At 38.4% G+C, this 27097-nt stretch overlaps 1 protein-coding gene across 5 annotated transcripts in view; it reads left to right on the top strand.

Annotated features, from left to right (window-relative positions):
• Positions 1-25132, top strand: part of TMEM33 (transmembrane protein 33) — a 42897-nt gene extending 17765 nt beyond the window's left edge. For 2 of the 5 annotated variants that reach the window (XM_082464303.1, XM_082464302.1), the window contains one exon: positions 19-6928. In XM_082464303.1, the coding sequence (XP_082320429.1) occupies positions 19-148 (130 nt within the window). In that variant the 3' untranslated portion in view covers positions 149-6928. Of the gene's footprint in view, positions 1-18; positions 6929-7027; positions 7748-16239; positions 16689-17332 lie in introns of those variants that run through there. The other 3 variants (XM_082464304.1, XM_082464305.1, XM_082464306.1) reach the window with 3 other exon arrangements.
• The last annotated feature ends 1965 nt before the right edge of the window (positions 25133-27097 follow it).

Below are 27097 nucleotides of genomic sequence, written 5' to 3'. Positions count from 1 at the left end.
AACTATTTTATGTTGCAGGACCTTGTTTAATGAACTGAGGATTGTTGTTGAACATCTAATAATGAAACCTGCTTGCCCACTGTTTGTGAGAAGACTTTGTCTCCAGAGCATTGCCTTTATAAGCAGACTGGCACCAACAGTTGCATAGTTTAACATCCAGCTAAGTTATATATAATATAAATAAGCATTGTTAGCTGCTGGTACTTCTGCTACGGATGGTTAATTCCAGGTGTAAAACTGACCTCAATGCAATTTACATAATTTACATAAATGCATCTCAAAAGAAAAATGATCATTTTCCTGGCATGTTAAATCAAGCCTTTTAAACACTTTCTGAGAAACTTTATTGTAATGTATTGTTAATAGTTAGGGAAGTTTGAATCTTGTGATAAATGTATCAAAAATTCTTTAGATGCTGCTGTGCCTTTATCATGAAGTACATTAATTTCTCTGGTAAAAATAGCTCTAAAATTTGTTTTCATCTCATCTAATTGGTAACCTAAATTTATATCTGGCATGAGTTCATTATAGTAACATTAACATGTAAATTCAGTATATTTTGAGACAGTATTCTTTTGCCATTCAGTAATTTTGGCTGATGATTTTAACAAAAACACTTCCCACTGTATTTAATTTCAAATTGCTTTTAAATTGATTTTGTGCTGCTTTGTTAGGACATTTATTTTGGATATACTGTTATAATAGGAATTCTATATGTATCTTATACTATGACCTTCCAAAATTTTATTTTCATAATTACTTCTGTGGCTTTGAATATTTTTTTTTTTAAAGGCCCAACTGAAAGCTTGTTAACCAATTGGGTAAATATTTGTGGTCACCTAAGCGTTTTACATCAGAGAGCAATACAGTAGTCGGACACTTTTCCTTTCACAGACCCATTGAGTAACATTTCTCAAATAGGAAATCCTTCTTTTAGAAATGTGGGCACATAGGTTTTAGTATTACTGTAATTTATACAATTATTTAGATCAGATTCTTGACTGCCAGTTTTCTCGGTTTCTTAGGCTTGATTTTCATAGACAGTTGCAGCAATTCAGATGCCTTTTGAAAGGAATGTAACTGAAGATTGAGCGTATGACTAAACTTTGTATCTGTTCTGAAATAACGAAGATTATACATACTTACCCATCAAATCTGACTTAAAAGGTTAAATAGAAAGGTTTATAGGAAAGGTTATTGCCTGGGAATGGAGCCAGGGGAGGAGTTGTGGGGGGAATAGTGTGCGTTTCGGTGGTGTAACGCACAGCTGCATTTGGGGGGATTGGATGTATTATGCAACTGTGATTTGAGTTGTATAATATGTTAAATGTGTTCGTTGAGCTTCCATTAACTCCTTTTTAAAATTCATTCTGATCTTTATTGTTGCATGATTGGAAATGTTTAAAACCTTGCAAAATGTAAATACAGAGTAATTAACGGTTTTTTTGTGACCAGTTTTCTTCTATGTGCATGTAACTTGGATTTCTCCAGTATACTCAGTGACTTACCAGTAACATCAGTTTTCTTTTTATTCAACTTTCTGATCTATAGAAATGTGATACCTACTTGATAGCTCAACTGTCACCAGCTATTTTTGTAATTTTGTAATATTTATCTACTAAGTTAGAGAAGCCTCGTAATATACAGTTGATTGTAGGGGTGGGGCAGTCTCACTATCACTATGTATCACTATCTGATGGTTTTAAAAACTAAATTTTCTAGAGCAATAAAGTAATTATAAGGTTAAGTAAACAATATATTATTGATTTCTAATGACGTTTTTAAAAATTTGAATTGTATCAAGAAATTTTGGCAGCTGAAGGCATACTTTTAAGTTACTAGGTGTTTTTGTTTGCTTTTACAATTTTTTTAAATCTTGAGATAATTTTAGATTGTAGAAGAGTTGTAAAAAATAGTAAAGAGAGTTCCTATATACCCTTTACTCAGCTTCTCCTTGTGTTAACAGCTTCCATAACTATACAACATTTATCACAACTAAGAAATTAACCCTGGAACAATGCTATTAACTATTAAGGTACAGAACTTATTCACATTTCACCAGTTTTTCCATTTATTAATTTTCTTTTTGTGTGCTCTGTTTCTACCATGATGTTTCTTTGAATGATCTATAAGTATGCCTCTGTTTTTAGTTTTTCCTCTTTACGTTGAAAATTACTATTGGTCAAAAGGATTTTCCTAAAGGAAATAATTCATGTTTAACAACAAGAATTTAACATTAATACTATTACAATTTAAAACCCTCTGTGCTTCAAAAGTCAGTGCTTTTATCACATAATGGAGTTATATTTCTGATATGCTCATGTTCTTTAAAGGAAGGCTTGATTTATAAACAAAATACTCCTAAACTCATGAAAAAATAAATCTTAAAATTTGAGCATTACTAGATGTTTAGTTAGCATGAACATGTAGTTAGGAATTTTGCAGTATGAATACATACAACTAGCTAATTTGACATCTGAAATTATAGGGTAACTTGCATATCTATCAAATTAAAATTAAGGAAATAGAGTGTATAGAATGAATGTACTAGGAGAAGTTATAGCTGCATAGCTGAATTTATTTTTACTTACAGGTTTAAAAAAAAGTTGATTTAACATCCAGAATATCTAATTCTTTAGGAAGTGGTATAGTGCTGCTGTTCTTCTAGCACTTTTAGATATTAAACCTTCTTGGACAGGTGGAACAAAATCTACTTTATTTCTAACAAAGATTCTATATTCCATTTGTATACTTGACTCCTCATGAATTTTAACTATTTAACATCAGTCTAAAGAGAAATTTCATAAATAACAATTTGTACTTAAATTTTCTTGGGGTAAAATTCACGAAGGTAGATGCTCCTAGAAGAAGTAAGCAAGAAAGAAAGCTAACCTTTTTTAAAAAAAAATTGAATTTAGTTATTTGGGAACCTCCCTTATGGGGAAAATCAAGGCATGCTTAACATTAAACCAGAAGTTGTGAAGGATTTATGGTCTGTTGTATAACTAAGAATTGTAAAGCTATCAGAATACTTCTTTTCCTCCTAAAAATCAGGATCAAAAATCAGTCTAGGTTTGTGAGTTTAGGACATGAATATTATTCATCCTAAAAAGGAAAATAGGTGTGTATATAATGCTGTGAGCAGAACTGAGAGTTTTTGCTTTCTTTAAGTTTGAGATAAGAATGAAATTAATTTTGAGGGATTGTGGTAAAGATCCTTATCTAATGCTAAGGAATCTGTTTTAATATAGTTCTGAAGCTCCCATCCACCCATCTACCCAAATCCCCTTTTGATCTGCTAGCCTCATTGCTGTCATCCAAATTGAGACTGATTTTTATTCTGTAATGAAAACGTCAAGGGAGAAAGTAACCACAGTTATGTTTATGAGCAGTAGGTGGCACTCTTTCCTCAAGTAGTCCTCAGCTGTTTTACGTGCCATGTTGGAAGGTTAAATGCCACTAAATCCTGAGTCAGCATAAAACTAAGGACCTGAATTCCATGACTCTTTAATATGTAATTATTCAATATTCAGTAAATATTTAGTAAGCATTTACTATGAGTACATTTTTAAAATATTGAAATGTTCAAAAGCTGGAAGAAGTACCCTGTTAATATCTGCTTTCTAGGTAAATAATAGAATAGGCCACAATTATTGGTGTTATTCAGATCATGATCTCTCTGCTGTTTTTGTTTTTGTTTTCATAAGTGCCTAAATTACCTAAACACATCAATTATAAAATTGCTCTTTCTCCTTCATTTCAGGTATATAGAAAAATGGTACTTAAAATTTGTTCATGTTCATTTTGTAGGTGTACAAGGTGTAACTAGTTCCATCTCTTAAAATTTAGACTTTTCACAATAATACAAAACCTATTGAAATTTTTGGATATTAGGAATGGTACCTAGATTTGTAAATTCAGTTTGAGTTGCAGAGACAACTATTGTTAGTTTCACTTATCATCTCGTTGGAATTTCTCTAGAGTTAAGAGAATTCTACAGTGGATATATGATAGTGTAGCTCAACAGATAATATACCAAAGGCATATATGTTTTATAAATCCGGGAGTTATTTCCAGAGATTGTTGCAATGAGCAGGCCTGTTACAATATTCTGGGTGGAAAGTTGTGATTAGATCTGATATTAAGGATAAGAAAGGAGCTGCTAAAAGTTTGGGAGGCTTCCTGGTAGTAATTATTCTATGATATGTTTATCTTCAGAGGTGGTATTCGGGAGGGTTCTTAGAAAGGAACACATCCCTGTGTGAGGGATTAACTGTAGAGTAGTCTCTCTCCTGTTGTGCAGTGCAAATAGGAAAACTGACCTGCACTGAATTTGAGTTGATGTGACAAGAGGTAAAGTACAGTATTTTTTTAGTCTAAAACAGATTCTTTTTCTTAGAAAATGATAGAGAAAAATTATTATTAGGTATCTTTGCTGGAATCTAAAAATTAGCTCACATTCCAGAAGAAGGAAAGGCCCAAGAATCATTTCACTTTTTCCATCATAGTTTTCCGGAGCTACTTTTTTGATATGCTCAGTACTTTTAAACTAACCATTTTTTTTTCTTGGTTCATGACAGTTTAGTTCCAACCTAGACTATTTTCTTTTGTAACTTTAAGACAAATGCTTTTGATACGAATTTTTGCTTGCGTATGTATCTGTAAGTTGAGACCAGATGGGCAAAGTCTTGGGCAGGTAACATTTGTGATGTGTATATATTGGAACAAATGTAAAAGGGTCACAAGGATTAGAAAGAGAGTCATAAAAAACTGCTTGATATATAAATGCATTACTTCTGGTGCTCTATATAATGGGATATATTGAACTAAAAAATTTGTATACACAGTATGTCAGCATTTCTTAGTAACTTCTTTTGAATCCATTTTTAATATCTAATATTATACACGTTGGGGAGTTATATACTCTTCAGGCCAATACTATCCAGACTGTATAAATTTATAAAATAAATTGAAAAATTCATCATTCCCCTGTATTCAAGATCAAAGCACATAAATGCTAATGTAGGGCTCAGAGGGGACATAATATTGCTCCTGAATATTTGAGAAAATGTGAACTCCTTTCAAGAAAATCTAATAAACATAATAATCCTAGCCTGCTGACACTAAGGAAAAAGGACCTCATTCACTCTTTCTTTTATGCAGTGATTTACTGGTCCCTACTGATTCTCAAATTGAATCACCGTACTAAATTATCTGTGCTGGTACCTGTGAAAGTAAGCCCTGGGATCCATATTTGTTTTGTGTTCTGCTTAAATCAGCAAGAATGATAAATTTGATGGTGTGAAATTGGAAGTGTCAAGGGCTTTCTTTGGTGATTGAGCAAAATAATGTCTCCACTTGTAATTTATTGTGACCCTTTTTCACTGTATGTGCTTTGTATATCTAATATTTATTTCAATACAAATTAAATTGTTGTTCCCTCATCTGTATTGTTATACCTAAGATTTTATTGATGTAAAAATCAAATTGCATAATAAAAAAAAATTTTCTCTGGATTAAAGCTGATTTAAAAATGTTATGTTGCAAAAAAACATTTACAATTAGAATTTAGCTTTCCATTGCTCTTCCTTGCCTTATTGTTAGAATAAGGTGAATTTGAGCTTCTTTTTTTGTCTTCAGCTCATCACAAACAATAGAACTGGTGTAATTTTGTGATCTAGTATGAGACTGGAAAAAAAAAATGTGGTCTAAGGTGAAACTGGAAAGAAAAGAAAAATTATAGTGCATCTCTCAGCTGTTCGCTTGCTTGCTCTCCTGTATTTCTTTGTCTAGTGAAATTTACAGCCTAGTGTATGAATTATTTGTAACCCTAAAATGATTCACAATATACAATATATTCAGAGTCATAAATCAGCGCAGGATAACATAGAGGAATATATTTCCCTTCCAGATGTTTAGAGTTGGCAGATATTTTATGTGGCAGTTTTAGTAACTGGTACTAAGCAAAACACTGAACAAGCGAGTTAAATCCTTGTCCACTTAGAGATTATAGTCTAAGAGGCATTATGGAAATCAGTTGTATAAAGGCAATTTTGAGAGGTGAATAAATATTGAATTCGTAAATGAGTTGTCCGTGTAAGGGGAAAAGTGTTTGATAGCTCAATAAATTGAGTGTTAGGAGAATTGATTTCCTAAAGATTCAGTGGTATAGGCTCTTAGGAACATATACATTGTTAATTCATAATGCTCTTTCCCTGAGCATATGGGAATATTTGAAGCTGTTTAGGAAATAATTCTGAGCTTTGGGGAAGGAAAAGGTCATCTCATTCCCCAAGCCTGGTTGAATGGAGTGACTCCTCAAAGAAGTGGTCAGCCATCGCTTATCAGGGAAGGAGAGGGAAAGCAGAAACAAAGGGGGAGCAGTCAGGAAACAATCGTGCAGCTGTGGGGCAGGGTCCTGGTTCCTCCTTAAGGAATATAACAGTACCTTTGAGTTCTGTAGGAACTATGGCCCCCACTTGGGTGGAGAATGGTAACTTAAGGCTGAGCACAAGATTCCTTGAACACGGCTCTGTTACCTCACCATAGACCAATCAGAAGAAAGTGCACAGGGGAAGTCAGATCCCTCTTCCCCAAATGATTCTCCCTTTAAAAACTTTCATGGTCGGACTTCCCTGGTGGCGCAGTGGTTGAGAATCTGCCTGCCAATGCAGGGGACACGGGTTCGAGCCCTGGTCTGGGAAGATCCCACATGCCACGGAGCAACTAGACCCGTGAGCCACAGCTACTGAGCCTGCACGTCTGGAGCCTGTGCTCCGCAACGGGAGAGGCCGCGACAGAGAGGCCAGCGCACCGCGATGAAGAGTGGCCCCCGCTCGCCGCAACTGGAGAAAGCCCATGCACAGAAACGAAGACCCAACACAGCCAAAAATAAATAAATAAATAAATTTATTAAAAAAAAAAAAAACTTTCATGATCAAGCAGAATCTTAAAAGTTGATTTTTGGACACCAGTCCGTCTTCCCCGGATTGCTTCCTGAATAAAGCAACTTTTCCTTTCCAACCAGCACTTTCATCTCTTGAGTATTGGCATTCCAGCGGCGAGCAGCAGAACCTGAGTTCTGTAACACCACCACCTTCCTCCTGGGAGAAGAAGCTGGAGATGGAGTTAATAATTGATCATGCCTATATAATGAAGCCTCCATGAAAATCCCTGAACTGTGGGCTTTGGAAAGCTGCCGGATTGGTGAACGAACTCACGTGCTGGGAGGGCAGTGCAACCCAAATCCATGGGGACAGAACCTCCTACACTTGGAACCCTTCTGGACTTTCCTGATGTCTCTTCATCTAGCTGTTCATCTATATCCTTTATTATATGATAAACCAGTAAAGACATTTCCCTGAGTTCTGTGAGCTGTTCTAGCAAAGGATCAAACCTGAGGTGGTGATTATAGGAATGCTGATTTATAGCCAGCCAGTCAGAAGAGTAGGTAGGTGACAACCTGGGACTTGCAATTGGCGTCTGAAGTGGGGGCAGCACCATGAGCCTGAGCCCGTAACTTGTGGGATCAGATGGATAGTGTCAGACTGAACTGAACTGTAGGACACCCAGTTGGTGTCTGCTGAATATCGCAGCATTGCTTGGTGTAGGAAAACCCACACATCTGGCATCTTAAGTATTATGAGTGTGAGTAAAGGAAGAAATAGTGTTTATTTTCCTTTCAGTGGACACGGTTAAGTAATGGCATAGGTAAATAACATATCCAAAGTACAATACAAAAGAATGAGGAGGGGGCTTCCCTGGTGGCGCAGTGGTTGAGAATCTGCCTGCCAATGCAGGGGACGCGGGTTCGAGCCCTGGTCTGGGAAGATCCCACATGCCGCGGAGCAACTAGGCCCGTGAGCCACAACTACTGAGCCTGCGCGTCTGGAGCCTGTGCTCCGCAACAAGAGAGGCCGCCATAGTGAGAGGCCCGCGCACCGCGATGAAGAGTGGTCCCCGCTTGCCGCAACTAGAGAAAGCCCTCGCACAGAAACGAAGACCCAACACAGCCAAAAATTAATTAATTAATTAATTAATTAATTAATTTAAAAAAAAAAGAATGAGGAGGCTCTGTGATGTACTGACATGGAAAAATCTTTGAGATAGAAGATTAAGAGAGAAGCAGATGTATAGTTGCATGTCTGTGTATAGATTTGTTAGCTACCCTGGGGACTAAGGTGAGGGTAATTTCATTATGTACCATTTTATAAATCATGAATTTTCCATCATGCATTATACTACTGATGTATACATTATAGGCAAATAAAATTTAATAAAAGTAATATAAACATTAAAAAAAAAAGTTGTCAGCCAAGATCCTCGAGAGTTATCAGTCTAAACAGGCGATTTGTCAACAAAGGTTTGGTTTTTTTTAAACTTCTTATGGTGAGTTTTGAACATACATAAAAATAGAATAGTATGATGAACCTCCATATTATTATCACCCAGCCCTCATTAATCCTCCACCATGGCTACCCCGGTCTACTTTCACCTCTATTTACTTTTTCTTCCAGTTTAAATAATTCACATTATTCTATATCACTAAGTAAAAATTACATTGTGTTTCTAAAAGATAAGGACCCTTTTTAAGATCAGTATTAAAAAATTAACAGTAATTAACATAGGTCTTTTAGACTGGGTGTCTAGAAGTGATTGACTAACAGTAACGCTCTGACATGACAAAGGCTTAACACAATTTTATAACAATAAGCATAACATGAGGGAAAGGGAAAATTCTAGTGTTTTTCAGTAAAAGGAAGACTTTTTCCCCTGTGTTGCTGCCCACAGAGACCACCACCCTTTAGGGAAAGAGGTAGGGAAGATTTTCCCTTCTCACTTCACTTTCTCCCTCCTAAAGGAGATAGTGTATCCAAGGATTTTTTCCTTGAAAACATGGAGAGTGTGGGACTTTGGCAGTCTTACCGGAAACAGAGAGGGGTTAGGTCAGTGCTTCAAAGGAAGGGAGTGCTGTTAACCAAAGATGGAGATAAATAACATTAGAACCATTGTTCTTATTAAATTGCCTTTAAAACTGTAGATATTTCCAAATAATTAAATAGTGGAATTCAGGTCAATTTATTCCCAATTTTTAAAAAATGATAGCCTTAAAAAAAAAAAAGATAGCCTTTAAAAAGAAAACAGTAGTTTATAGTATTTTTTTCATTTAAATTATTTAAATTTGGAGCTCTACAATTATTTATTCCTAGACTTCCAAGAGTAATAGGCCATTTCATTTAAGTAACAAACCACAAACCCTCAAGACAAAGAAATAAAACTTGCAGTGATCCAGATTAAAATGGGTATCTTTTTTTGTCATTAACTCATAAAAAATACAGTTGTATATGCAGGTTTCTCTGTTCTGAAATAATGGTCCTTGATACTGTGAATTATCACGTTCATGTTTTACAGTTCCATTTAGTAATATACAAAGTATATAGTTCATCTTTTGAGGTATTTAGAAATTACCTTTTACCCCTTTGTCTGAAAGGCTAAAAACTTCCCTTTTGGGCTTACTGTATTATTAGACTTATTTTGAATGAAGTTTTTAGTATGAACTTTATATTTTCCTTTCCTGAGGATGATCTTCAATTTCCAAATAAAAGCAGAACATTTCTTACAAAAATATTGGAACAGTTTTTAGAAAAATAATTTGGGCTCTGATATTTTTAGTTATATGGATATATTGCTGGGAATAAAATATTCTTTCAAAGTGAGTAATTAAACATTTACCCTTATAATTAGAACCTACCAGAGGACTTTTTTTCTTTTTTTTTCTTAACAGAAAGAATATTAACTTACTGTGGTAAAAATGAAAGAATCTGTAAGGTTTATTACAACTCCATTTGAACTTTTATGTTCATTATACTTGCTCTAAAGTGGTTTTGTGCAGCTATAATTAACTATACATATTTATATAGTACTGATATGCTTTTTTAAATATTTATTTATTTATTTATTTATTTGGCTGTGCTGGGTCTTAGTTGCAGCATGTGAGATCTTTGTTGCGGCATGCAAGATCTTCGCTGCCGCATACAGGCTGTTAGCTGCGGTATGTGGCATCTAGTTCCCTGACCAGGGATCGAACCCTGGCCCCCTGCGTTGGGAGCACAGAGGCTTAACCACTGGACCACCAGGGAAGTCCCTGAAATGCTTTTGATAACATCCATATCTTTTAACCTTTCTATAATAAAATGCATAAGCAACTTTGAAGTTAGTTTATAAAATCATTCCTACTCTTTTCTATATAATGGTAGTCATCAGATTCTCAAATTTTAAAACGTTAGAATCTTATTTTAATTGCAGTACAAGCAAAGTGCCCCTTGGTGGCAAGTTTTTGGAAAAATAATTCTATTGGCTCTCATTTTGCCTGTAATAAAAAGCCATGGGCAAGGGGTGGAGGGAGAGAAACATTGCTTGACTTTTGATTTTACTTCCAGTGGTTTTTACATTAAACATCCAATCAAGGATATAAAGGCCTTCTTACTAATGATTTCTACCTTTTAATGTTAAAAAAAGTTTTTAGACCATTTTCATTGGTTAATAATCACTATTAGTTTCCAAGGTGCCTAAGTGAGCTAATGAATTTTTCCATTATATTTATGAAACAAGTAGACTCTGCTTTATGACTGAGAAATCGAATTTCCACAGACAGGTCAGCGGGAATTCCTGACTGATAATTTGTGAAGGAAATCATTAGAGCCCTCATTCAGCCCACGTTCACTGAGTGAGTGCGCATTTTTATAGTCTAAGTAAACAGTCTTATGACAGCTTATGGATGTTCTTTGGGATACCATCATAATTTGGGTATCATAAGATTAGTTCTTTCTTTTTTAAAATTTTGTAAAATAGGGACTTCCCTGGTGGTCCAGTGGGTAAGATTCTGCGCTCCCAATGCAGGGGGCCCAGGTTCAATCCCTGGTCAGGGAACTAGATCCCGCAGGCATGCCGCAACTAAAAAGAGTCCACATGCCACAATTAAGAAGTCAGCATGCCACAACTAAAGATCCTGCATGCCGCAACTAAACCCAGTGCAGCCAAAGTAAATAAATATATATTTTTAAATAAAACAAAAATTTATAGAATAAATGATTCGATACTTAGGAGATGCCTCATACATGTGCTGTTTGTCCGACCTTAAGGAGGTCATCTTGGACACTCCTACATGTCTTCAAAGTTTTGAGCAAGGATAAGAGGAGGTAGATACTCTTCTCCTATAAGTGAACTGTTTTTGGTTGTCATAGGATTCTCTTATAAATGGATCTCTTAACTACCATGCCAAGAAAAAAGTATTGTGTATTAATTACACCAAATACCCATTTTTTTTTAACCTTGAAATAATACATTATCACTCACGGACATCAGTAGAACTTAACACTGGGTAGTTATTTTAGTGTCATTTCTGTATAATCTTTTAGTTAAGATTGTGTAGCCCATCCCCTATATTTTCACTGTTTATTCTTACCATTAAACGGAATATAAAAAAGCCCTTTGAAAAATGCAAAATTAATTTGGGTTGTAATGAACCACTTAGTAAATCTGGTTGTAAATCAGAGTGCAAAGTCACATAGAATCTTTTGAGGATTTTTTGTTTGGTTTTGGTTTTTATTGTTGCTATTGAGGTTGATCAAGGCTCTTAAAAAGAAACAGATGGCCAGGATCCCAGGTTTTCAGCTCAGTATTTACTGTTACCCAAGGAAAATAAACTGAAGGGATAATGCCACAAACACCAGTGTATTTAGTTTTCCTAATGAGAATAGGAATTGGCCTGTGACAGGACTGTCAGGAGCAGTGGGAAGACTGAACTGAGACAGAAGGTTCCCCTAAAGACATTCAAGTTCAAGGTAAGACAATGTTCTAAGCACTGCCAGTCTCACACTGTGGACCCAACCTAGCTATCGGCCACCAGCTTGTGGTCTCTTCCTGAGCCAGTTCACACTGTTAATAGTAACGGGTTCTGTACTAGACCCTTTTGACTTCCGGGCCTGGTGAGTTGGGCTGGGTTACGTTAACCCCAAGGACTCATTCCTTTTGCTGACGAAAACAGGCTTAAAGATCTTCTCTATCTCTTTCCTTTGTGCTCCATCCTTGTCACAGGACTTGTCCCATCTCAGATGCCTTTTGTGAGAGAAAATACCTAGGTTTGAACCCTATAATGCTTCAATCTCCTTCATACTCTCTTGCCAATAATTCTCAATTTTGACCAGAGAGGGTAGGGGAAAGGAAAGGAGAGTAGGCACCTCTTAAGTAAGGAGAGATCCTCAGGCCCCAGTGGCCTAAGGCTTAGTTGAGTGACTCCATGACACCTTTCCTCTCTATACTCTGAGACACAGAAAGACAAATCCAGAAGAAAGAACTCTCTAAGCCTAGAGCTCAGCTTAGGTGAAAAGCCCACCAGCACACTTGGAAGGCCAATGGGCGAAACATCATTCCACAGGCAGTCCTACTTTTTCCCTCTTCCTCACCTTATCCTTGTCTTTATTTCCTTTTTCTCCAAGCACCTTGACATCATTTGAACCTTTCTTTTGACAGTGTCCTCAACACTTGCCCCATGGTCCTGCTGTATCCACCTGGCAAAACCTTAACCTCTAATCTAAAATGATACCTAATACCTCCCCAGCTTCTCTTTCACAGCACACTATTTTTCCTTTACACTTTTTATTAGTGTTGTTCAAATCTCGTATATTCTTTCTTATTTCTCATCTGCTTTTACTATTATTCAGAAAGGTATGTCAGAGTCTCTCACTATGATAACAGATTTGTCAATTTCTCCTGGTAATCCTCTCAATTTTTGCCTTATGTATTTTAAGGCTATATTATTAGGTGTAGGTAACTTTAGAATTTTATCTTCCAGTTGAACGTTTTATATCATGGCCCTCTAACTCTAGAAAACGACTTCTGCTTTAAAATCTGTTTTGTTTGATTTTAATCAAGTACACCAGGTTTCTTTTGCTTAGTTTTTGCCTGATGTGTCTTTTCCCACTCCTGTTCTTTATGCTTTAGATGTGTCTCTTATAAACAGTTATTCTGGATTGTTCTATTGTCAACTCAATCAAGCTGGGAACTACATTTTCCCAGAATTTCCTTTTCTGGGTTAGACTTGGCTCCCAAACGGAATTTGTGTGAGAATTGACAGGTAGATGTGAAGCAGTGGCCTTTACTTTGAAGGTTTGTAGACAGGGTGATGAGTAACTGCAACAGATGCCCAGCAGGGTCCAGCGTGTTTTTCTCTTTGTGCGTCTTACAGCTCTTCCTCCTGAAGGCTGATCCAGGTCGGCCTCCACTGCTTGGCTGTGGACCGAGAGATGGTAGACTCACAGGGGCAATAACTTCCCATAGAACTCTCCACAAATTCCTCTTCCATATCCACTTCGCGATAGATGGGATATACTAGTCAGTATCTTTGATTATCTATCTCCCCTTTCTGGATATTGAGGTCTCCACCTCCTCCCACAATTGTATAAAATCTACTTTCAATATAAATTCCTTGTCTCATAACACAAAGTTCTGCTTCCCTGACTGAAACTTGACTAGCAATAATATATAGCTAAACTTTTAAAAATGGTTCGATAACTTTGTTTTTTAACTGCATAGTTTAGTCCACTTATAATTACTGTTATTACTGACATGTGGGTTTATTTCTAGAGTCTTATTTTGTGCTATTTGTTCTGCCTTTTCTGTTTCTTTTTGCCTCCTTTCTTGCTTGTGTCTTTTGTTGTTTGTGTGGTTTTTTCCCTTAGATTTTTTTTTTTTTCAACCTATTTTTCCCACTCTACCATTTTGGAATTTATACACACTTGCTGCCTTTTTTTTTTCCCATTAAACTTTAGAAATTCGAGCATGCAACAGAGTTTTGGGTTAAAAGAATTTAAATTTGCTTCTGCCAGGTGCCTTGGGGCATAACACACTGGGACCACTTTAAACTCAATTCTTAGCTCTAGATTTTTTTCCCCCACACAGGAAGTGTAAATTTAGGGCACAAATGTTATGAATACTGGCTTGTGGTTATGAATTCTTAGGGAAAATTTTTCTTCCCTCCACCTGGCACCAAGGTAGAAAAAGGCAACTTTCCTAGCTGTCTCTAGACTTCAAATGCAGTTGTTTGTTTTGCAAACTGCTGTTAGATTCCCCTCCTTGGGTGGGACCTCTTCTTTACTTCCTGTCTTCAGTGTCCTGATCTGGCTCCCCCCCCTTACCCTAAGTTTACCAGGAGCTGGAATAGATTACCTGTGTGTATTCACTCATTCTGAAAATTCTTTACATTTTGCCATTTTGGGGTTGCTAAATTTTAAGGTGTGTGTGAGGGGGGAATTTTTTTTTCCTGTTTAACATGTTTTTTTAGGTTGATTTGAGAACTAGTCAGCATTAACAAGAGAAAAATGAAAAAAAGGTTCCTTTGGTGGTGTTGCATTCTGAAAAATCTGAAGGACCCAAAGCCTCCTTCCCAGATAGATGGAAATTAAAGGCTCCTTTATTGCCAGTCCAAGATAATGGGAGGCAGGAGATAGCGAAAGATCTGGGAGAAGGGATGAATAGAGAGGGAAAGTGATGGTGGAGAGGTAGAATCTGTGCTATGATAGGATAAAAGACTCCATGGGAAAAGTAAATAAAGGCTTTGCCACATACTCTGGGCTCTTTTTTATTCAGGATGTCTCTGGTTTTCTTTTTGGTGATGGATTCAGGTGACATACTAGCTCACATGTTAAAACATAATCAAGCAGTTACAAATACATACAACATCAGGAGTAATGTCAAAAAGTCCACACTCGGTGGTTCCAATCTTTACAGACATTCCTTTAATTTCCTTGGGCCTCAGTTTCCTCATTTGTATAATATGGCCAGTAGAGAATTATTTTGAGGATTGTTTGAGGTGAACATGTTTGTACACTGTGAAGTTTTGTACAAATAGCTACATTTTATATTATGCTTCTCATTTTACCTTAAGAGATTCTGGACTCCTGGAATTTAAAGAACTTCCTTCAAAATCCTACTTGATGAGTCAGGGTTGATTAAAATTTATGTTGCCATGTTTTAAGTCAGCACCTTTCAGGGCAAAAAAGAAACTCTGGATCCTTTAAGAGAATGTTGTTCTTTTTCCCTTATTAAAGTACAAAGCCTTATGTTGACAGGTGGATTTTTTTTTTTTTAAACTCTCACAATTCCAGGGACATAAAAGTTTATGCAAGGGACAGAAAGCAAAAGTGCTATTACTTGGCAAAGTCAGATCAGCCTCTGTAATTGTAAGAGTTCTCTCCAGAAGTACTTCTTCAAAATCAGTAAATGATTGAAAGTCCTCTCCAAAACATGCTCTTTCTAAACGATCCCAAATGAATTCTTAAGAAGGATGCAAAAATAGTCTAAGAAATGCTGGAAACTAAATTTATCTGTTAATGTGCAGAGAATGATGCCCAGAATTACAATTCTATTTTCTTTAGATACGGGTATGACCTGAGACACATAGGAAGTAGCAGAGATAAGATCACTGGAAAGCAGTAGAGCACAGCCAGGATCTAGGGCTCTGAGATCGGACAGACCTGGTTTCAGTCACTTCTTAGCTGTGTGATCTCTGTTTCTCCTGTAAAATGGGGATACTAATATCCTATCCATTGTGAAATGATCAAATGAGCTCAAGCATATAGAGTGTTTAGCATACTACTTCACATAAAGGGCTCAAAACATTGTGGCTGTCATTGTCATCTATAATTTAGGACAATTCTGTGGAGTGCTATATTGAATAAATTGAATAGTTGTTAACATAATTTCCCACTTATTTATATCCCAAATAGTCAGAAAATAACTATAATTATTTTCCAGGTACTGTTTAGTAATAATTGATGTTTGTAACAATGACCGCCTCCCATTTTCTCCCCTACCCAGGTACTGTAAAATTTTGAATTGTCACTAAATTTTGGAGATTACATGATATTGTGATATAATGGTAAGAGAACAGAATAAAGCTCAGAACCCAGGTTTCAGTACTAACTACTTCATACAGATCTATGACCTTGGGTAATCCATTTAACCACTTTTGAAGAACAGAGAGTAATATAGGATCCAGATCACTAATGTATGTACGACAGGACTGACTGGGTTTTCTTCCCTACCACTTCCTTCCTTTTTTCTAGAATGTTGAATTCTAAAGCCTACATTAATAGAAGGGTTAAGGTTTTTTGTTTTTTGTGTTTTTGTTGTTAGTTAATTTTCCCAAATAAAGTTCATCATTTTTTTTTTCTTCTGTAGAAGAGTGTTTTTAAAATGTTACCTAAGGCAGTGAAGGAGAACAAGTATCAGTGCAATGAGGAAAGATCTAATTGCAGTAGATATTTTATCTGGGAATCAGCCCCCGTGAGGACTACCCGCCCACCTCAAGCATACTCAGGTTTTGAAACCTGATCACTATCAAAAGCAGAACCACTTGGAGCAGAGAAAGACTGACAACGTCCTTTGAAGGCAAGACCCAGGAAAAACTGGAGCTGAGACTTTAAGGAAAGAGTGACTGTATCAAAAGGACTAAGAGGGACTTCCCTGGTGGCGCAGTGGTTAAGAATCCACCTGCCAATGCAGGGGACTCGGGTTCGAGCCCTGGTCTGGGAAGATCCCACATGTCACGGAGCAACTAAGCCCGTGCACCACAACTACTGAGTCTGTGCTCTAGAGCCCGTGAGCCACAACTACTGAGCCCGCGTGCCACAACTACTGAAGGCTGCGCACCTAGAGCCTGTGCTCCGCAACAAGAGGAGACACCACCATGAGAAACCCACGCACCGCAACGAAGAGTAGCTCCCCACTCGCCGCAACTAGAGAAAGCCCGCGTGCAGCAACAAAGACCCAACACAGCCAAGAGACTGCATGTGTGTATGGAGCGGCACTGTCCAATAGGAATATAATGCAAGGCACACATGCAAGCCACATATATAATTTAAAATGTTCTAGTAGTTGGGAATTCCGTGGTGGTCCGGTGGCTGAGACTTCCTGCTCCCAATGCAGGGGGCCTGGGTTCGATCCCTGGTCAGGGAACTAGATCCCACATACATGCCACAACTAAGAGTTCGCATGCCACAACTAAAGATCCTGCATGCCACAATGAAGATCCCGCATGCCACAACTAAGACGGGGTGCAGCCTAAATAAATAAATATTTAAAAAATAATAATAATAAAAATAAATGTTCTAGTAGTATATTAAAACAGTAAAAAGAAACAGGTGGAATTAATTTTTGTAATATGTTTTATTTAACCCACTATATCTAAAACATTATCAACAGTTATTAATTATTAATAATTTTACATTCTTTTTTTCATATTAAGCCTTCAATATATATTTTATTCTTACAGCACATCTCAATTCAGACTAGCCATATATCAAAGGCTCACTCTCCACATATGACTACTGGTTAGTGTATTCAACAACACAGATATGGAAGGTATGAGGGAGATTGTCAAAGGTTCTCCGGTGACCTTGGTGTTACCACATGCTGTTCCCCCAGAGTCTGGGACTAAGACTCCATTGCTGTGAATGGAGCTTAGGGGCAAGTTGAACAGATGAAAACACTCCACTGGCTTGTGTACTTGTGGACTTTGTGTTGTTTGGATTGCATGGCCTGAAAATGAAGCTGCGATTGAACATCCTTTAGGATTTTGTGTGTATGTTAAATTGACCAACATTAAGACTGCTTTATTATAGAGTAAACCACCTTTCTCTTCCGTTATATGGTGTATTAGTCTGCTCAGGATGCCATAACAAAATATCACAAACTAGGTGACTTAAACAACAGAAATTTATTTTCTCACAGTTCTGCAGGTTGGGAATTCCAAGGTCAAGGTGCCAGCAAAGTAGACTTCATTCTGAGGCCTCTTGGTAGCCACCATCTCACTGTATGGTCAGGTGGCCTTTCTTTGATGTGTGTACTTGGAGGGAGACAGAGAAGGCTATTTCTCTCTTCCTCCTCTTATAAAGCCACCTATTGGCTTAGGGCCTTACCCTTATGACCTCATTTAACCTTAATCCCCTCCTAAAGGTCCTGTCTCCAAATACAGTCACATTGGGGGTAGGACTTTAACATAAAAATTTGAACAAAATCCACCCCAGTTAGTTAAACAGAAAAGGAATTTTTTGAAAGGATATTGGGCAGCTAACAGCATTTTTTAAAAGGAGGGGAGACTCAGGCTTGGAAGCTCTATAACCAGGAACGATGCAGCTTCCTATTTCAGCTTCCATTGACACGGTCGTCACTATTGCTGGGACACGCCCCTGGACTTCTGTCCCTACTGCCTCTGAATTTGTGTATTTGTGCCTCACATCTCTTCGCTCGTCAAAACGTGTTCCATGAGTTGCCATGCTCTTCCCATTATTTTCTTGCAAATTGAGGCCTCTCACAGATTTCTGATGGTTGGTTGGAGCCTCTGTCACATCTGTGGGCCCTAGCTGGAAAGGAGCCTGGGAAAGCAAGTGCCAGCCTTCCACCTTGGGGAGGTAAACCCACAAGGTGGGAGATTCTCCAGATATTGGAACTGTGTTCAAAATATGCTGGGCAGCCACAAAATATAAATGTCCTTCACTGGCACTGAGTTCTATCATTCGAAAAAAAATTCCAGGTCAAGAGGCCTAAATTTAATTTTAAAAACTTTGTTTAATCCAGAATTTGTTTCCAATAGCAACTGTTAAACAATCTGTCTGCTTTCAAATTTACTTTTCTTTATTCCTGACCTTGCTTCTAAGCTTTATCAGTTGCATATTTTCTCATTTGACATGCTGGTAACTAACAGCCAAAATCCATTGCCTCAGTTTCATCATGGACTTGTATTCCTTGGCTGGGGGGTGGAGTGAGTAAACAACGTGATGCTTCACTTATGGAAGAGGAATAAGAGTGTGAGCCCATTATCAAAAAAACAGCAGGGGTGTAAGATATTGGGCCATCTCAGAGCGTCTTGCCTATTACCATGAAATCCACATTATCCAGCAGCAAGGTTGGTGAGCAGCCTGTTGCCCAGTTCAAATGGTATATTAGATTCTGCGACTAGTCTTGACAACACATAACTACTTTTTCGATAACCTTTAATTTTTCTTTCCTTTTCTTTTTTTTTTTTTTGAAAGCAGGAATGACTCTGCTAAATTATTAGATATTTAAGTTTAGAATTCACTGTCATTTCTGCACAATTCAGTTGCTGAAATAACATGTAGCAGATGCTACAGTGCAAATTAATGAATAATTATTTTTTGTACTATGGCCTCTGACTGTAACATCTGTCACAACCATGTGGGTTTGGTAATTATTCTTTTGACATTTTCTCAATTTTTTTTTGGCGGAGCCGAGCGGCATGCGGGATCTTAGTTCCCGGACCGGGGATGGAACCGGTGCCCCCTGCCGTGGAAGCACGGAGTCTTAACCACTGGACTGCCAAGGAAGTCATCTAAAACGTTTACAGCTTTTAAAAAAAAAACAAACTTTTTTTTTAATGTTTTGCTGCAGTCTTTAAATTTTGCTTTTGTTTAATTCTTTTCTATTTATTAAATTCTTCCATTTGTCCTAATTCTTTAGAAAGTGTAGTGGCTCTTTATGGTCTACTTCTGTTTAAGTATAAAGAGGAATGTGAAATTCTTCAGTTGATTTTTTTCTTATCATAAATAAGCCAAAGCCACGGTCAAGCTTATTTACCATTTCATGGGCACAGTTTAGGCTTCAGCTCTCAAGGGCATATTTTCAGCTTGTTACAAGCCATGCTTTGGCTTCCCTTCTTCAAAGTCGGCTCTTTCTTAACCAGGAAACAGGGCAGGGACAGGATTCTTTTCTTCCCATTTCAGTTTCTTTATAACTGCTGTGTCCAGAAGTAAATATGGCATAGCCAAAATTAATACCAGAATTGACTCAATCCAACCTCTTTTAAAAAAAAGGCTAAAAATAAAGGCCTGGATATTTTTAGAAAGATCAAATAATCAGTGTCAAATTTCACAGAAGTCTGATATATATAGATTGATGTCACGCAAAAGTATTTCCAGCAAGCTACTGAAAGACAAAAGAACAAATGTTGGAGGTGTTAGGAGATAGTGGAGTGAAGTTGATGGGAACAAAGCAGCTGTAATGAAGCATGTCCATGCTGCTGAAATATTTGGAGGATGGGTTCACAGAGGCTGAGAATAAAACAGAGCAAGAATCTAGTCCCGTGTATCTTTTTACCTTCCCATCCCCACTTGCATAGATATTGGAGGCAAGAAGATGAGGAGTACTCCCTATTCCTCTCTCCCTAATTCCCCCCAGTGATGCTGAAATGGGGAAGTGGCTTCAGACATGGACAGAGCTGGTGGATGGGAAAACCTGTCAGTATCAAGATGCATATGTGAGGATTTAGGAGTTAAAAAAATACACACACAGGGGCTTCCCTGGTAGCGCAGTGGTTAAGAATCCGCCTGCCAATGCGGGGGACCAGGGTTTGAGCCCTGGTCTGGGAAGATCCCACGTGCCGCGGAGCAACTAAGTCCGTGAACCACAACTACTGAGCCCACGCACCACAACTACTGAGGCCTGCCCACCTAGAGCCCGTGCTCTGCAACAAGAGAAGCCACCGCAATGAGAAACCCATGCACCGCAACGAAGAGTAGCCCCCGCTCGCTGCAACTAGAGAAAGCCCGCATGCAGCAACGAAGACCCAACACAGCCAAAAATAAATAAATAAAAATAAATAAATTTTAAAAAAGAAAAAGGACATCTTTATAGAAAAGAAAACACACATACAAACACACACACGCACATTTGGTAGAAGCTGGTGGGCGTTGCCTTTAATATGTAATTTCGAATTGGGACTCAGAAGTAGAGTTTTTCAACAGCAGCTCTGTTGACATTTCGAGGAGTCTAATTCTTTGTTGTGACAGGCTACCCTGCTTATTGTAGGATGTTTAGCAGCATCTTTGACCTCTACCCACTAGATGCCAGTAGTTACCAGTTGTAACAACCAAAATGTCTCTAGACATTGCCAAAAGTTGCCACTGGTTGAGAATGACTGCTGCAAAGCCAGCATGATGTGGTTAGGTGGGAGAACACGGGACTGAACAGGGGTGGGCAGGCTGGTAAGGCTGGAGGGGCAGAATTGTGAAAGATGGGAGGAGGTGGTGGATGAAGAAATTGAGTGGAATGCTGGGGACGGAGCAAGTAGTTTCCTAAAAGAGAGGGAAAATATCCTAGAGGCTGAGAGAGCCTTTTAGGAATGTAACCAAAAGTCATGTAACATTTAAGGGGAAAGCCTGCTTGCTCTTCTGATGGTGGGGTCAGGAGGTCAAGAAGACTAAAGGGCAATACCTTAAGTATTGCCTAACTGTGGTAAGGTTGCTGTCCCCTTTCTGTAGGTCAGTGTGGCTTATCTTGCTCACTGTCAGGATGAATGGGGATCCCAACAGGCCCCACTGAGGAGAAACTCGATCCCAAGAGCCCCCTATTCTTTGGTAGCTCCTTGCAAGACTTGCTGTATCTGTCAGCTCACTCCCAGCTGGCAGCGGTGAGCTACATTCATCTGAAACATACATACCTCTTGCCCCATGTTGTGTTCCATGGCAAGTCTGCAGGCCTCAATCTCATTTACTCTCGGTGATTCCAACTCTGAGGTCTGTAGGATCAGACGGGATCCATAGTCTACATATCACAGAAATTCTCTCTAGTCGCTGTACCATCTCTCTTCAATGCTCAAAAGCTTCCTCCAAATTCATAGCATTGGGACAGGTCAGTAAGCTTGGTGGCTAAGCAAACATCCAAATGGCGATGGAGATATGTCTCCTCTTCTTGAAGACACCCAAGAAGACATTTTATTCTTGCATGGAAGTGGCAAAAAGTGAACCTAAGTTTAATGGTAGTGGAGTACTCTATGGTTATTTCACAAATAATTGAGAAAAAAAAAACCCACAAGTAACTTCATAGAATAATGCTGGGGCAAAACCCATAAACCTCTGTCCCTCCACCACCTTCACTGAAGTGTATAACACAGATTTGGAGTCGGAGCCTGAGTTGGAGCCTGAGTCTGACTCCAGGTTCTAGCACATCCTTGCTGAGTGATCTTGGGAAAATCAATCACCTTTTCTGAAAAATGGAGATGAAAGTTAGCAAACTGGTCAGAAACTATGTCAATTCCACATTTCACTTCCTGTGCTTCAGCACAGGAGGTTTGCCTATACACGCAACGAGTGTCTGTGCAGACCCCCATTGCTTCTGACCTTGGTTGTATAGCAGGCAATGACACCCTTGGTGTGGTCATTTTCTTTTTGAAGTGTTCAGATAGGCAAACTCCCTCCTTTCTCAACTTCACAGGGAAAAACATCATGACACCAACAAATATATCCGTGTTCAAAATTAAATTTGTGTTCTCAGTAAGCCTCAGGATAAAGCCACTGACTTTATCTTGTAATGGATTATCTAAGTTTTCCAGATAAACAGTTAAGTTGGTCTCATGATCAGAATCACTATTCTCCCAACGCTATAGACAGGATGAAACCAGGGAATAGTCAGCTCAACTATAGAAGCTGTAAGATGTGGAATTTCTGTAAGATGTGGAACTTCTTCAGAGTTAACGGAAAATGTTGCAGGAGTTGTGGTTAATGATAATAATCAAATGACACTTCCCATTTACCTACTTCTATTTCCATCTATCTGACTTAGTATTCCCTATATTTAGGCATCTATTTATATCAAAAATTCTCATGAAACAGACAAATTAATATCATGTTGCTCACACAAAAAAATGGGATATAAAATCTGGGGAAATGCTCTCTCTTGACCTAATGTTCAGAAAACAGCAAAAGACCTTATATTTTCTTCCAAAGGACAAAACCCACTGGCTTAGAAAGTAAAGTTTGGTAGTTAAGAGAGAGATGTGCCTTAGTTTCCTCATCTATAACTTGCTAAGGTGTTATGAATGAGATAATGCAAATAGAGGGTGTGGCAATTAGTAAATGATCAATATTGCTACTACTACTATCAGTATTTGAAATTATATGTGTTTATTTTTAAATTTTCTGTCTCCTCCAATAGAAAATAAGCTTCATGATGCTTACCTGTTTAGTACATATAGACACCTGCTGAATGTGTCTCAATTTGAGCATTAAAGTAAAGGAAGGATGAGATTTCTCAAAGAATTTAGGGTCAGTGGAAATTCCCCTAAGGAACTCTAAAACTGATGCTGTTACTGAAACCATGCAACTCGGATTGGTACTTGAACCCACGGGCAGGGACTCAAACCCAGCCAAAACCCAGATTGGGACTTGAACCCATGATCTTTTAACTGAGATCGCATACCTGGTCTCAGGACTTAATGATGCTCAGGTTCTTGATGTCTCATCGCAGGAAGAATTCAATGAGAGACAAAGCGATAGGTAAGAAATGAATTTATTTAGAGAGAAACACACTCCACAGACAGAGTGTTGTCCATCTCAGAAGGTGAGAAAGGCACCAGGGTATGGGGTTGTCAGTTTTTATAAGGGTGGGTAATTTCATAGGCTAATGAGTGGGAGGAGTATTCCAGCTATTTTGGGGAAGGGGTGGGGACTTCCAGGAATTGGGCCACCGCCTACTTTTTGACCTTTATGGTTGGCCTTGGAACTGTCATGGCGCCTGTGGGTGTGTTACAATGAGCGTCTGTATACTGAGGCTCAAGGTCTAGTGGAAATCAACTTGTCTGCCATCTTGGACCTATTTGGTTCTAATCACTTTATGTCGTGTCCTCAGGCTATGTCATTCTTTTAAAAGTTGTGCCCTGCTCCTTTCCCTCCTGTTTCAGTACCTGAAAACTGGGTTTGCTTCTTGGTGGGTGTCCATCCAAGAGACACAACCAAGCCAAAGAGGGGGAGAAGGAAGGATTTATTACTTGCAGCAAGTAAGGAGAACACTGAGGATCCTTTCCAAAGCAGTGTCTCCCTGAACAGCAAAATTGGGGAATTCTTTAGCGAAGGGTACAGGCATGTTCATGAAGGGGCTTGAGCAGAGGAGAATTCAGTATAGAATTGGGGCAAAGGTTGACAGAGTCCAAACTTTAGTTGATTGAAGTCACAAGGGTCAGGAAAGTTCATCATCATTCCATCCTCCACCTAGGTGGGGGCCTTAGTGCCTACAGAACTCAAAGATAAGTATCAGATTGTTATATATATCCCTTGAGGAGAAACTAGGACTCTGTTTTATCACTGGACTATTGTTTTTTGACTGCTTTTCTTTTGTTTCTGCATTCCCTTGAGATCATTAATTACTAAGACCTGTTTAAGGGCAAACATTGTGACCAGGCTTAGAGCACACCGTGGCTTAGGCCAAAAATGTCATCTCTTATGTCAAGAAAGCCATTCCTGATTCTCTTTTTCCAGGGGCTCCCCGACCCTAACTGCTTACAACATTGCCTCAATTTTCAGCACTTGGGGAAATTTTGGAGCCTATCCAGCAAGACAAATATATGATGACAATATAGGTGTAAATACCAAGACAAGTGCAGAAGTATTTTAATACAAGTCCATGGAGAACTTATTATGTGATACAGCATTGTGAGGGTTAAAAAAGATAACACAGCATGATTCACTTTATTCTTGAAACTTTTGGCAAGTCTTCTAGAGGTTTATTAAAATTAATACAGTGTCTAAGTCAAGTTATACAATGCTATATTACTATGGCATATTGCCCAGCTATATCAGGGGAAAGGAGGGTAGGAAAAAACTAGCACATGGTGAAATTGTGCTATACACCAGCATTATGTTCTTCACATCACACAGGTGTTATTAAAATTATTTTAACAACCCTGCAAAAAAATGTATTTAAAAAATGTTTCTTATCACAAAAGGAATGAATATTCCTCTAAGAATTATTAGAAAATACATATAAACAAAAATTAAAATCCTATTGTACATAAAAGTAAATCCTATGCAGTTTTGACCAGTCTTGATTAAAATGATAGTTGAAACTAGGGGCCAACTTTAAGAATCCAAAGCATTTAAGTTAGCAATATAGTAAAGGCTAATGCAACATATAGTTACCATAAAATTGAAGTTAAGCCTTTATGTATTTTATATCATACAGCTGGATTTCTGCTAAAATCTACTTATAAGGAAAGGATAAGAACTTTCCAGTAATATTCAGATTTTTCAGTAATCTTGAGGTTGTAAATATTTAAGGAACAGCATTTTTTAAAAATAAATTTATTTATTTATTTATTTATGGCTGCATTGGGTCTTTGTTGCTGCGCGCGGGCTTTCTCTAGTTGCGCCGAGTGGGGGCTACTCTTCGTTGTGGTGCTCAAGCTTTTCATTGCGGTGGCTTCTCTTGTGGCGGAGCACGTGGCACAGTGGACTCAGTAGTTGTGGCTCGCGAGCTCTAGAGCGCAGGCTCAGTGGTTGTGGCGCGTGGGCTTAGTTGCTCCGTGGCATGTGGGATCTTCCCGGACCAGGGCTCGAACCGGTGTCCCCTACGTTGGCAGGTGGATTCTTAACCACTGCGCCACCTGGGAAGTCCCAGGAACAGCATTTTTTAATGTTTAACCACTTAATGTTTTAATCTATGTTTGTCATAGGAAGTTAAATTGCTTTCCATTCTTGTGATAATTTAATCACTATGACCTCACTAATCTGGTTGTACTTTCTCAATCAGCATAAAAGACTGTGTTGATTCTCTTAAAATTGGGAACATACTAATTTATTTCCCACTGAATTAGTTATTTTGTAGTGAAACTGAGCAGGACCCTGTGGGGCCTTTCCATGTCCCCGTTTCTTACTTATAGGAAAAAGGCTACAGCCTCCCAGACCCTCTCCAAGTTCCGAAGGGCAGATTCAAACAGTTACTAATTAGGGAAGTGAGGGAATGCAGAAACAAAGGAGGAGCAGTCAAGAAACAATAGTGCAACACTAAAGCAGGGTCCTGGTTCCTCCTCAGTAGATATACATAACAATATATCTCTGAGTTCTTCTACAGGAACTAAGGCTCCCCACCCAGGCGGAGTATGGTAACTTCAGGTTGAGCACAAACCATGTGGACCCCAGACTGGTTGGAACCAGAAGGTTGATGATTGAGATTCTTGGAATCTCAATCTCAACCTGCTACCTCACTACCAACCAGAGGAAGGTTACACATCCTGCAGACCTTCATCTGAATTTTGCCCGTAGAAACTCTTCCCTGAAAACCTTCAGGGAGTTTGGGCTTTGCTTGGCCCTGCAATAAACCTTTCTCTGCTCCAGACTCCTACGTCTTGGTTTGCTTGGCCTCTGTGCATCGGACACACGAACTTGGGTTCGACAACAGTAATACTACAGTTAAATGACTCATTAATTTTAAAACAAACCACCATGCATTCCATTCGATTAATTTATTTGTGTCAGGCACTGTTTTATCCCCTGTAAAACAGCAGTGTGCAAAACACAAGATTCCAGCATCATGATGCTTATTTTTTATTGAGAGACAGAAAATAAAAAAATAAATACATATATAATTTCAAATATCTATAGACATTTTGAAGAAGAGTATACAGGGCAACAGGGTAGAGAATAAACAGGCCTACTATAGCGTCGGGGAGGAAGAAATTTTCCTCTACTCTTCTAAGTTCCAGTGTTACCGAGTCCAAGCTCGCTCTCTGCTCGCCGCACGACAGGCCAATAAATCAGAGACGAGGTGTTGAGGCAAGGAACACGACTTTATTCGGAAAGCTGGCAGACGGAGAAGATGGCAGACTAGTGTCTCAAAATAACCACCTTATGGCATCTGGATGTCAGTTTCTTTTATAGAGTCAGAGAGGGAAGTAAAGTAAAAAGGCAGAATAGAGAGGGAGAGGTGGGAAGGAAGTAAAGTAAAAAGGGCCATCAGTCTTGCAAAACGTCTCCTGGAATGGCCAGCCTCGGGGAGGGGATGTGTTAATTTCTTCTTTCTTGCAGCCATTCACAGGTGGGTAAGGTTCCCTGAGGCAGGCCATCATGTACGATTTTAATAACAAAAGCAACGAAAAGCAAAGGCTAAAGTCAAAGAAACAGATCCAACATGGAGTCAAAATCGGCTCTTCCCTGTTACACTAGCTGGTCTAAGAATTAAATTAATATGAGACAGATTAACAGGAGAAAATCAAACAAAAGTTTAATAACATGTATACATGGGAGAGACCCAG

This window comes from Balaenoptera physalus (assembly GCF_965194825.1).
Source record: "Balaenoptera physalus genome assembly, chromosome: 5".
Classification (NCBI taxonomy): Eukaryota; Metazoa; Chordata; class Mammalia; order Artiodactyla; family Balaenopteridae; genus Balaenoptera; species Balaenoptera physalus.
Note: the sequence above shows the minus strand (reverse complement) of the source record. Positions and strands in the feature narration are given on the sequence as shown.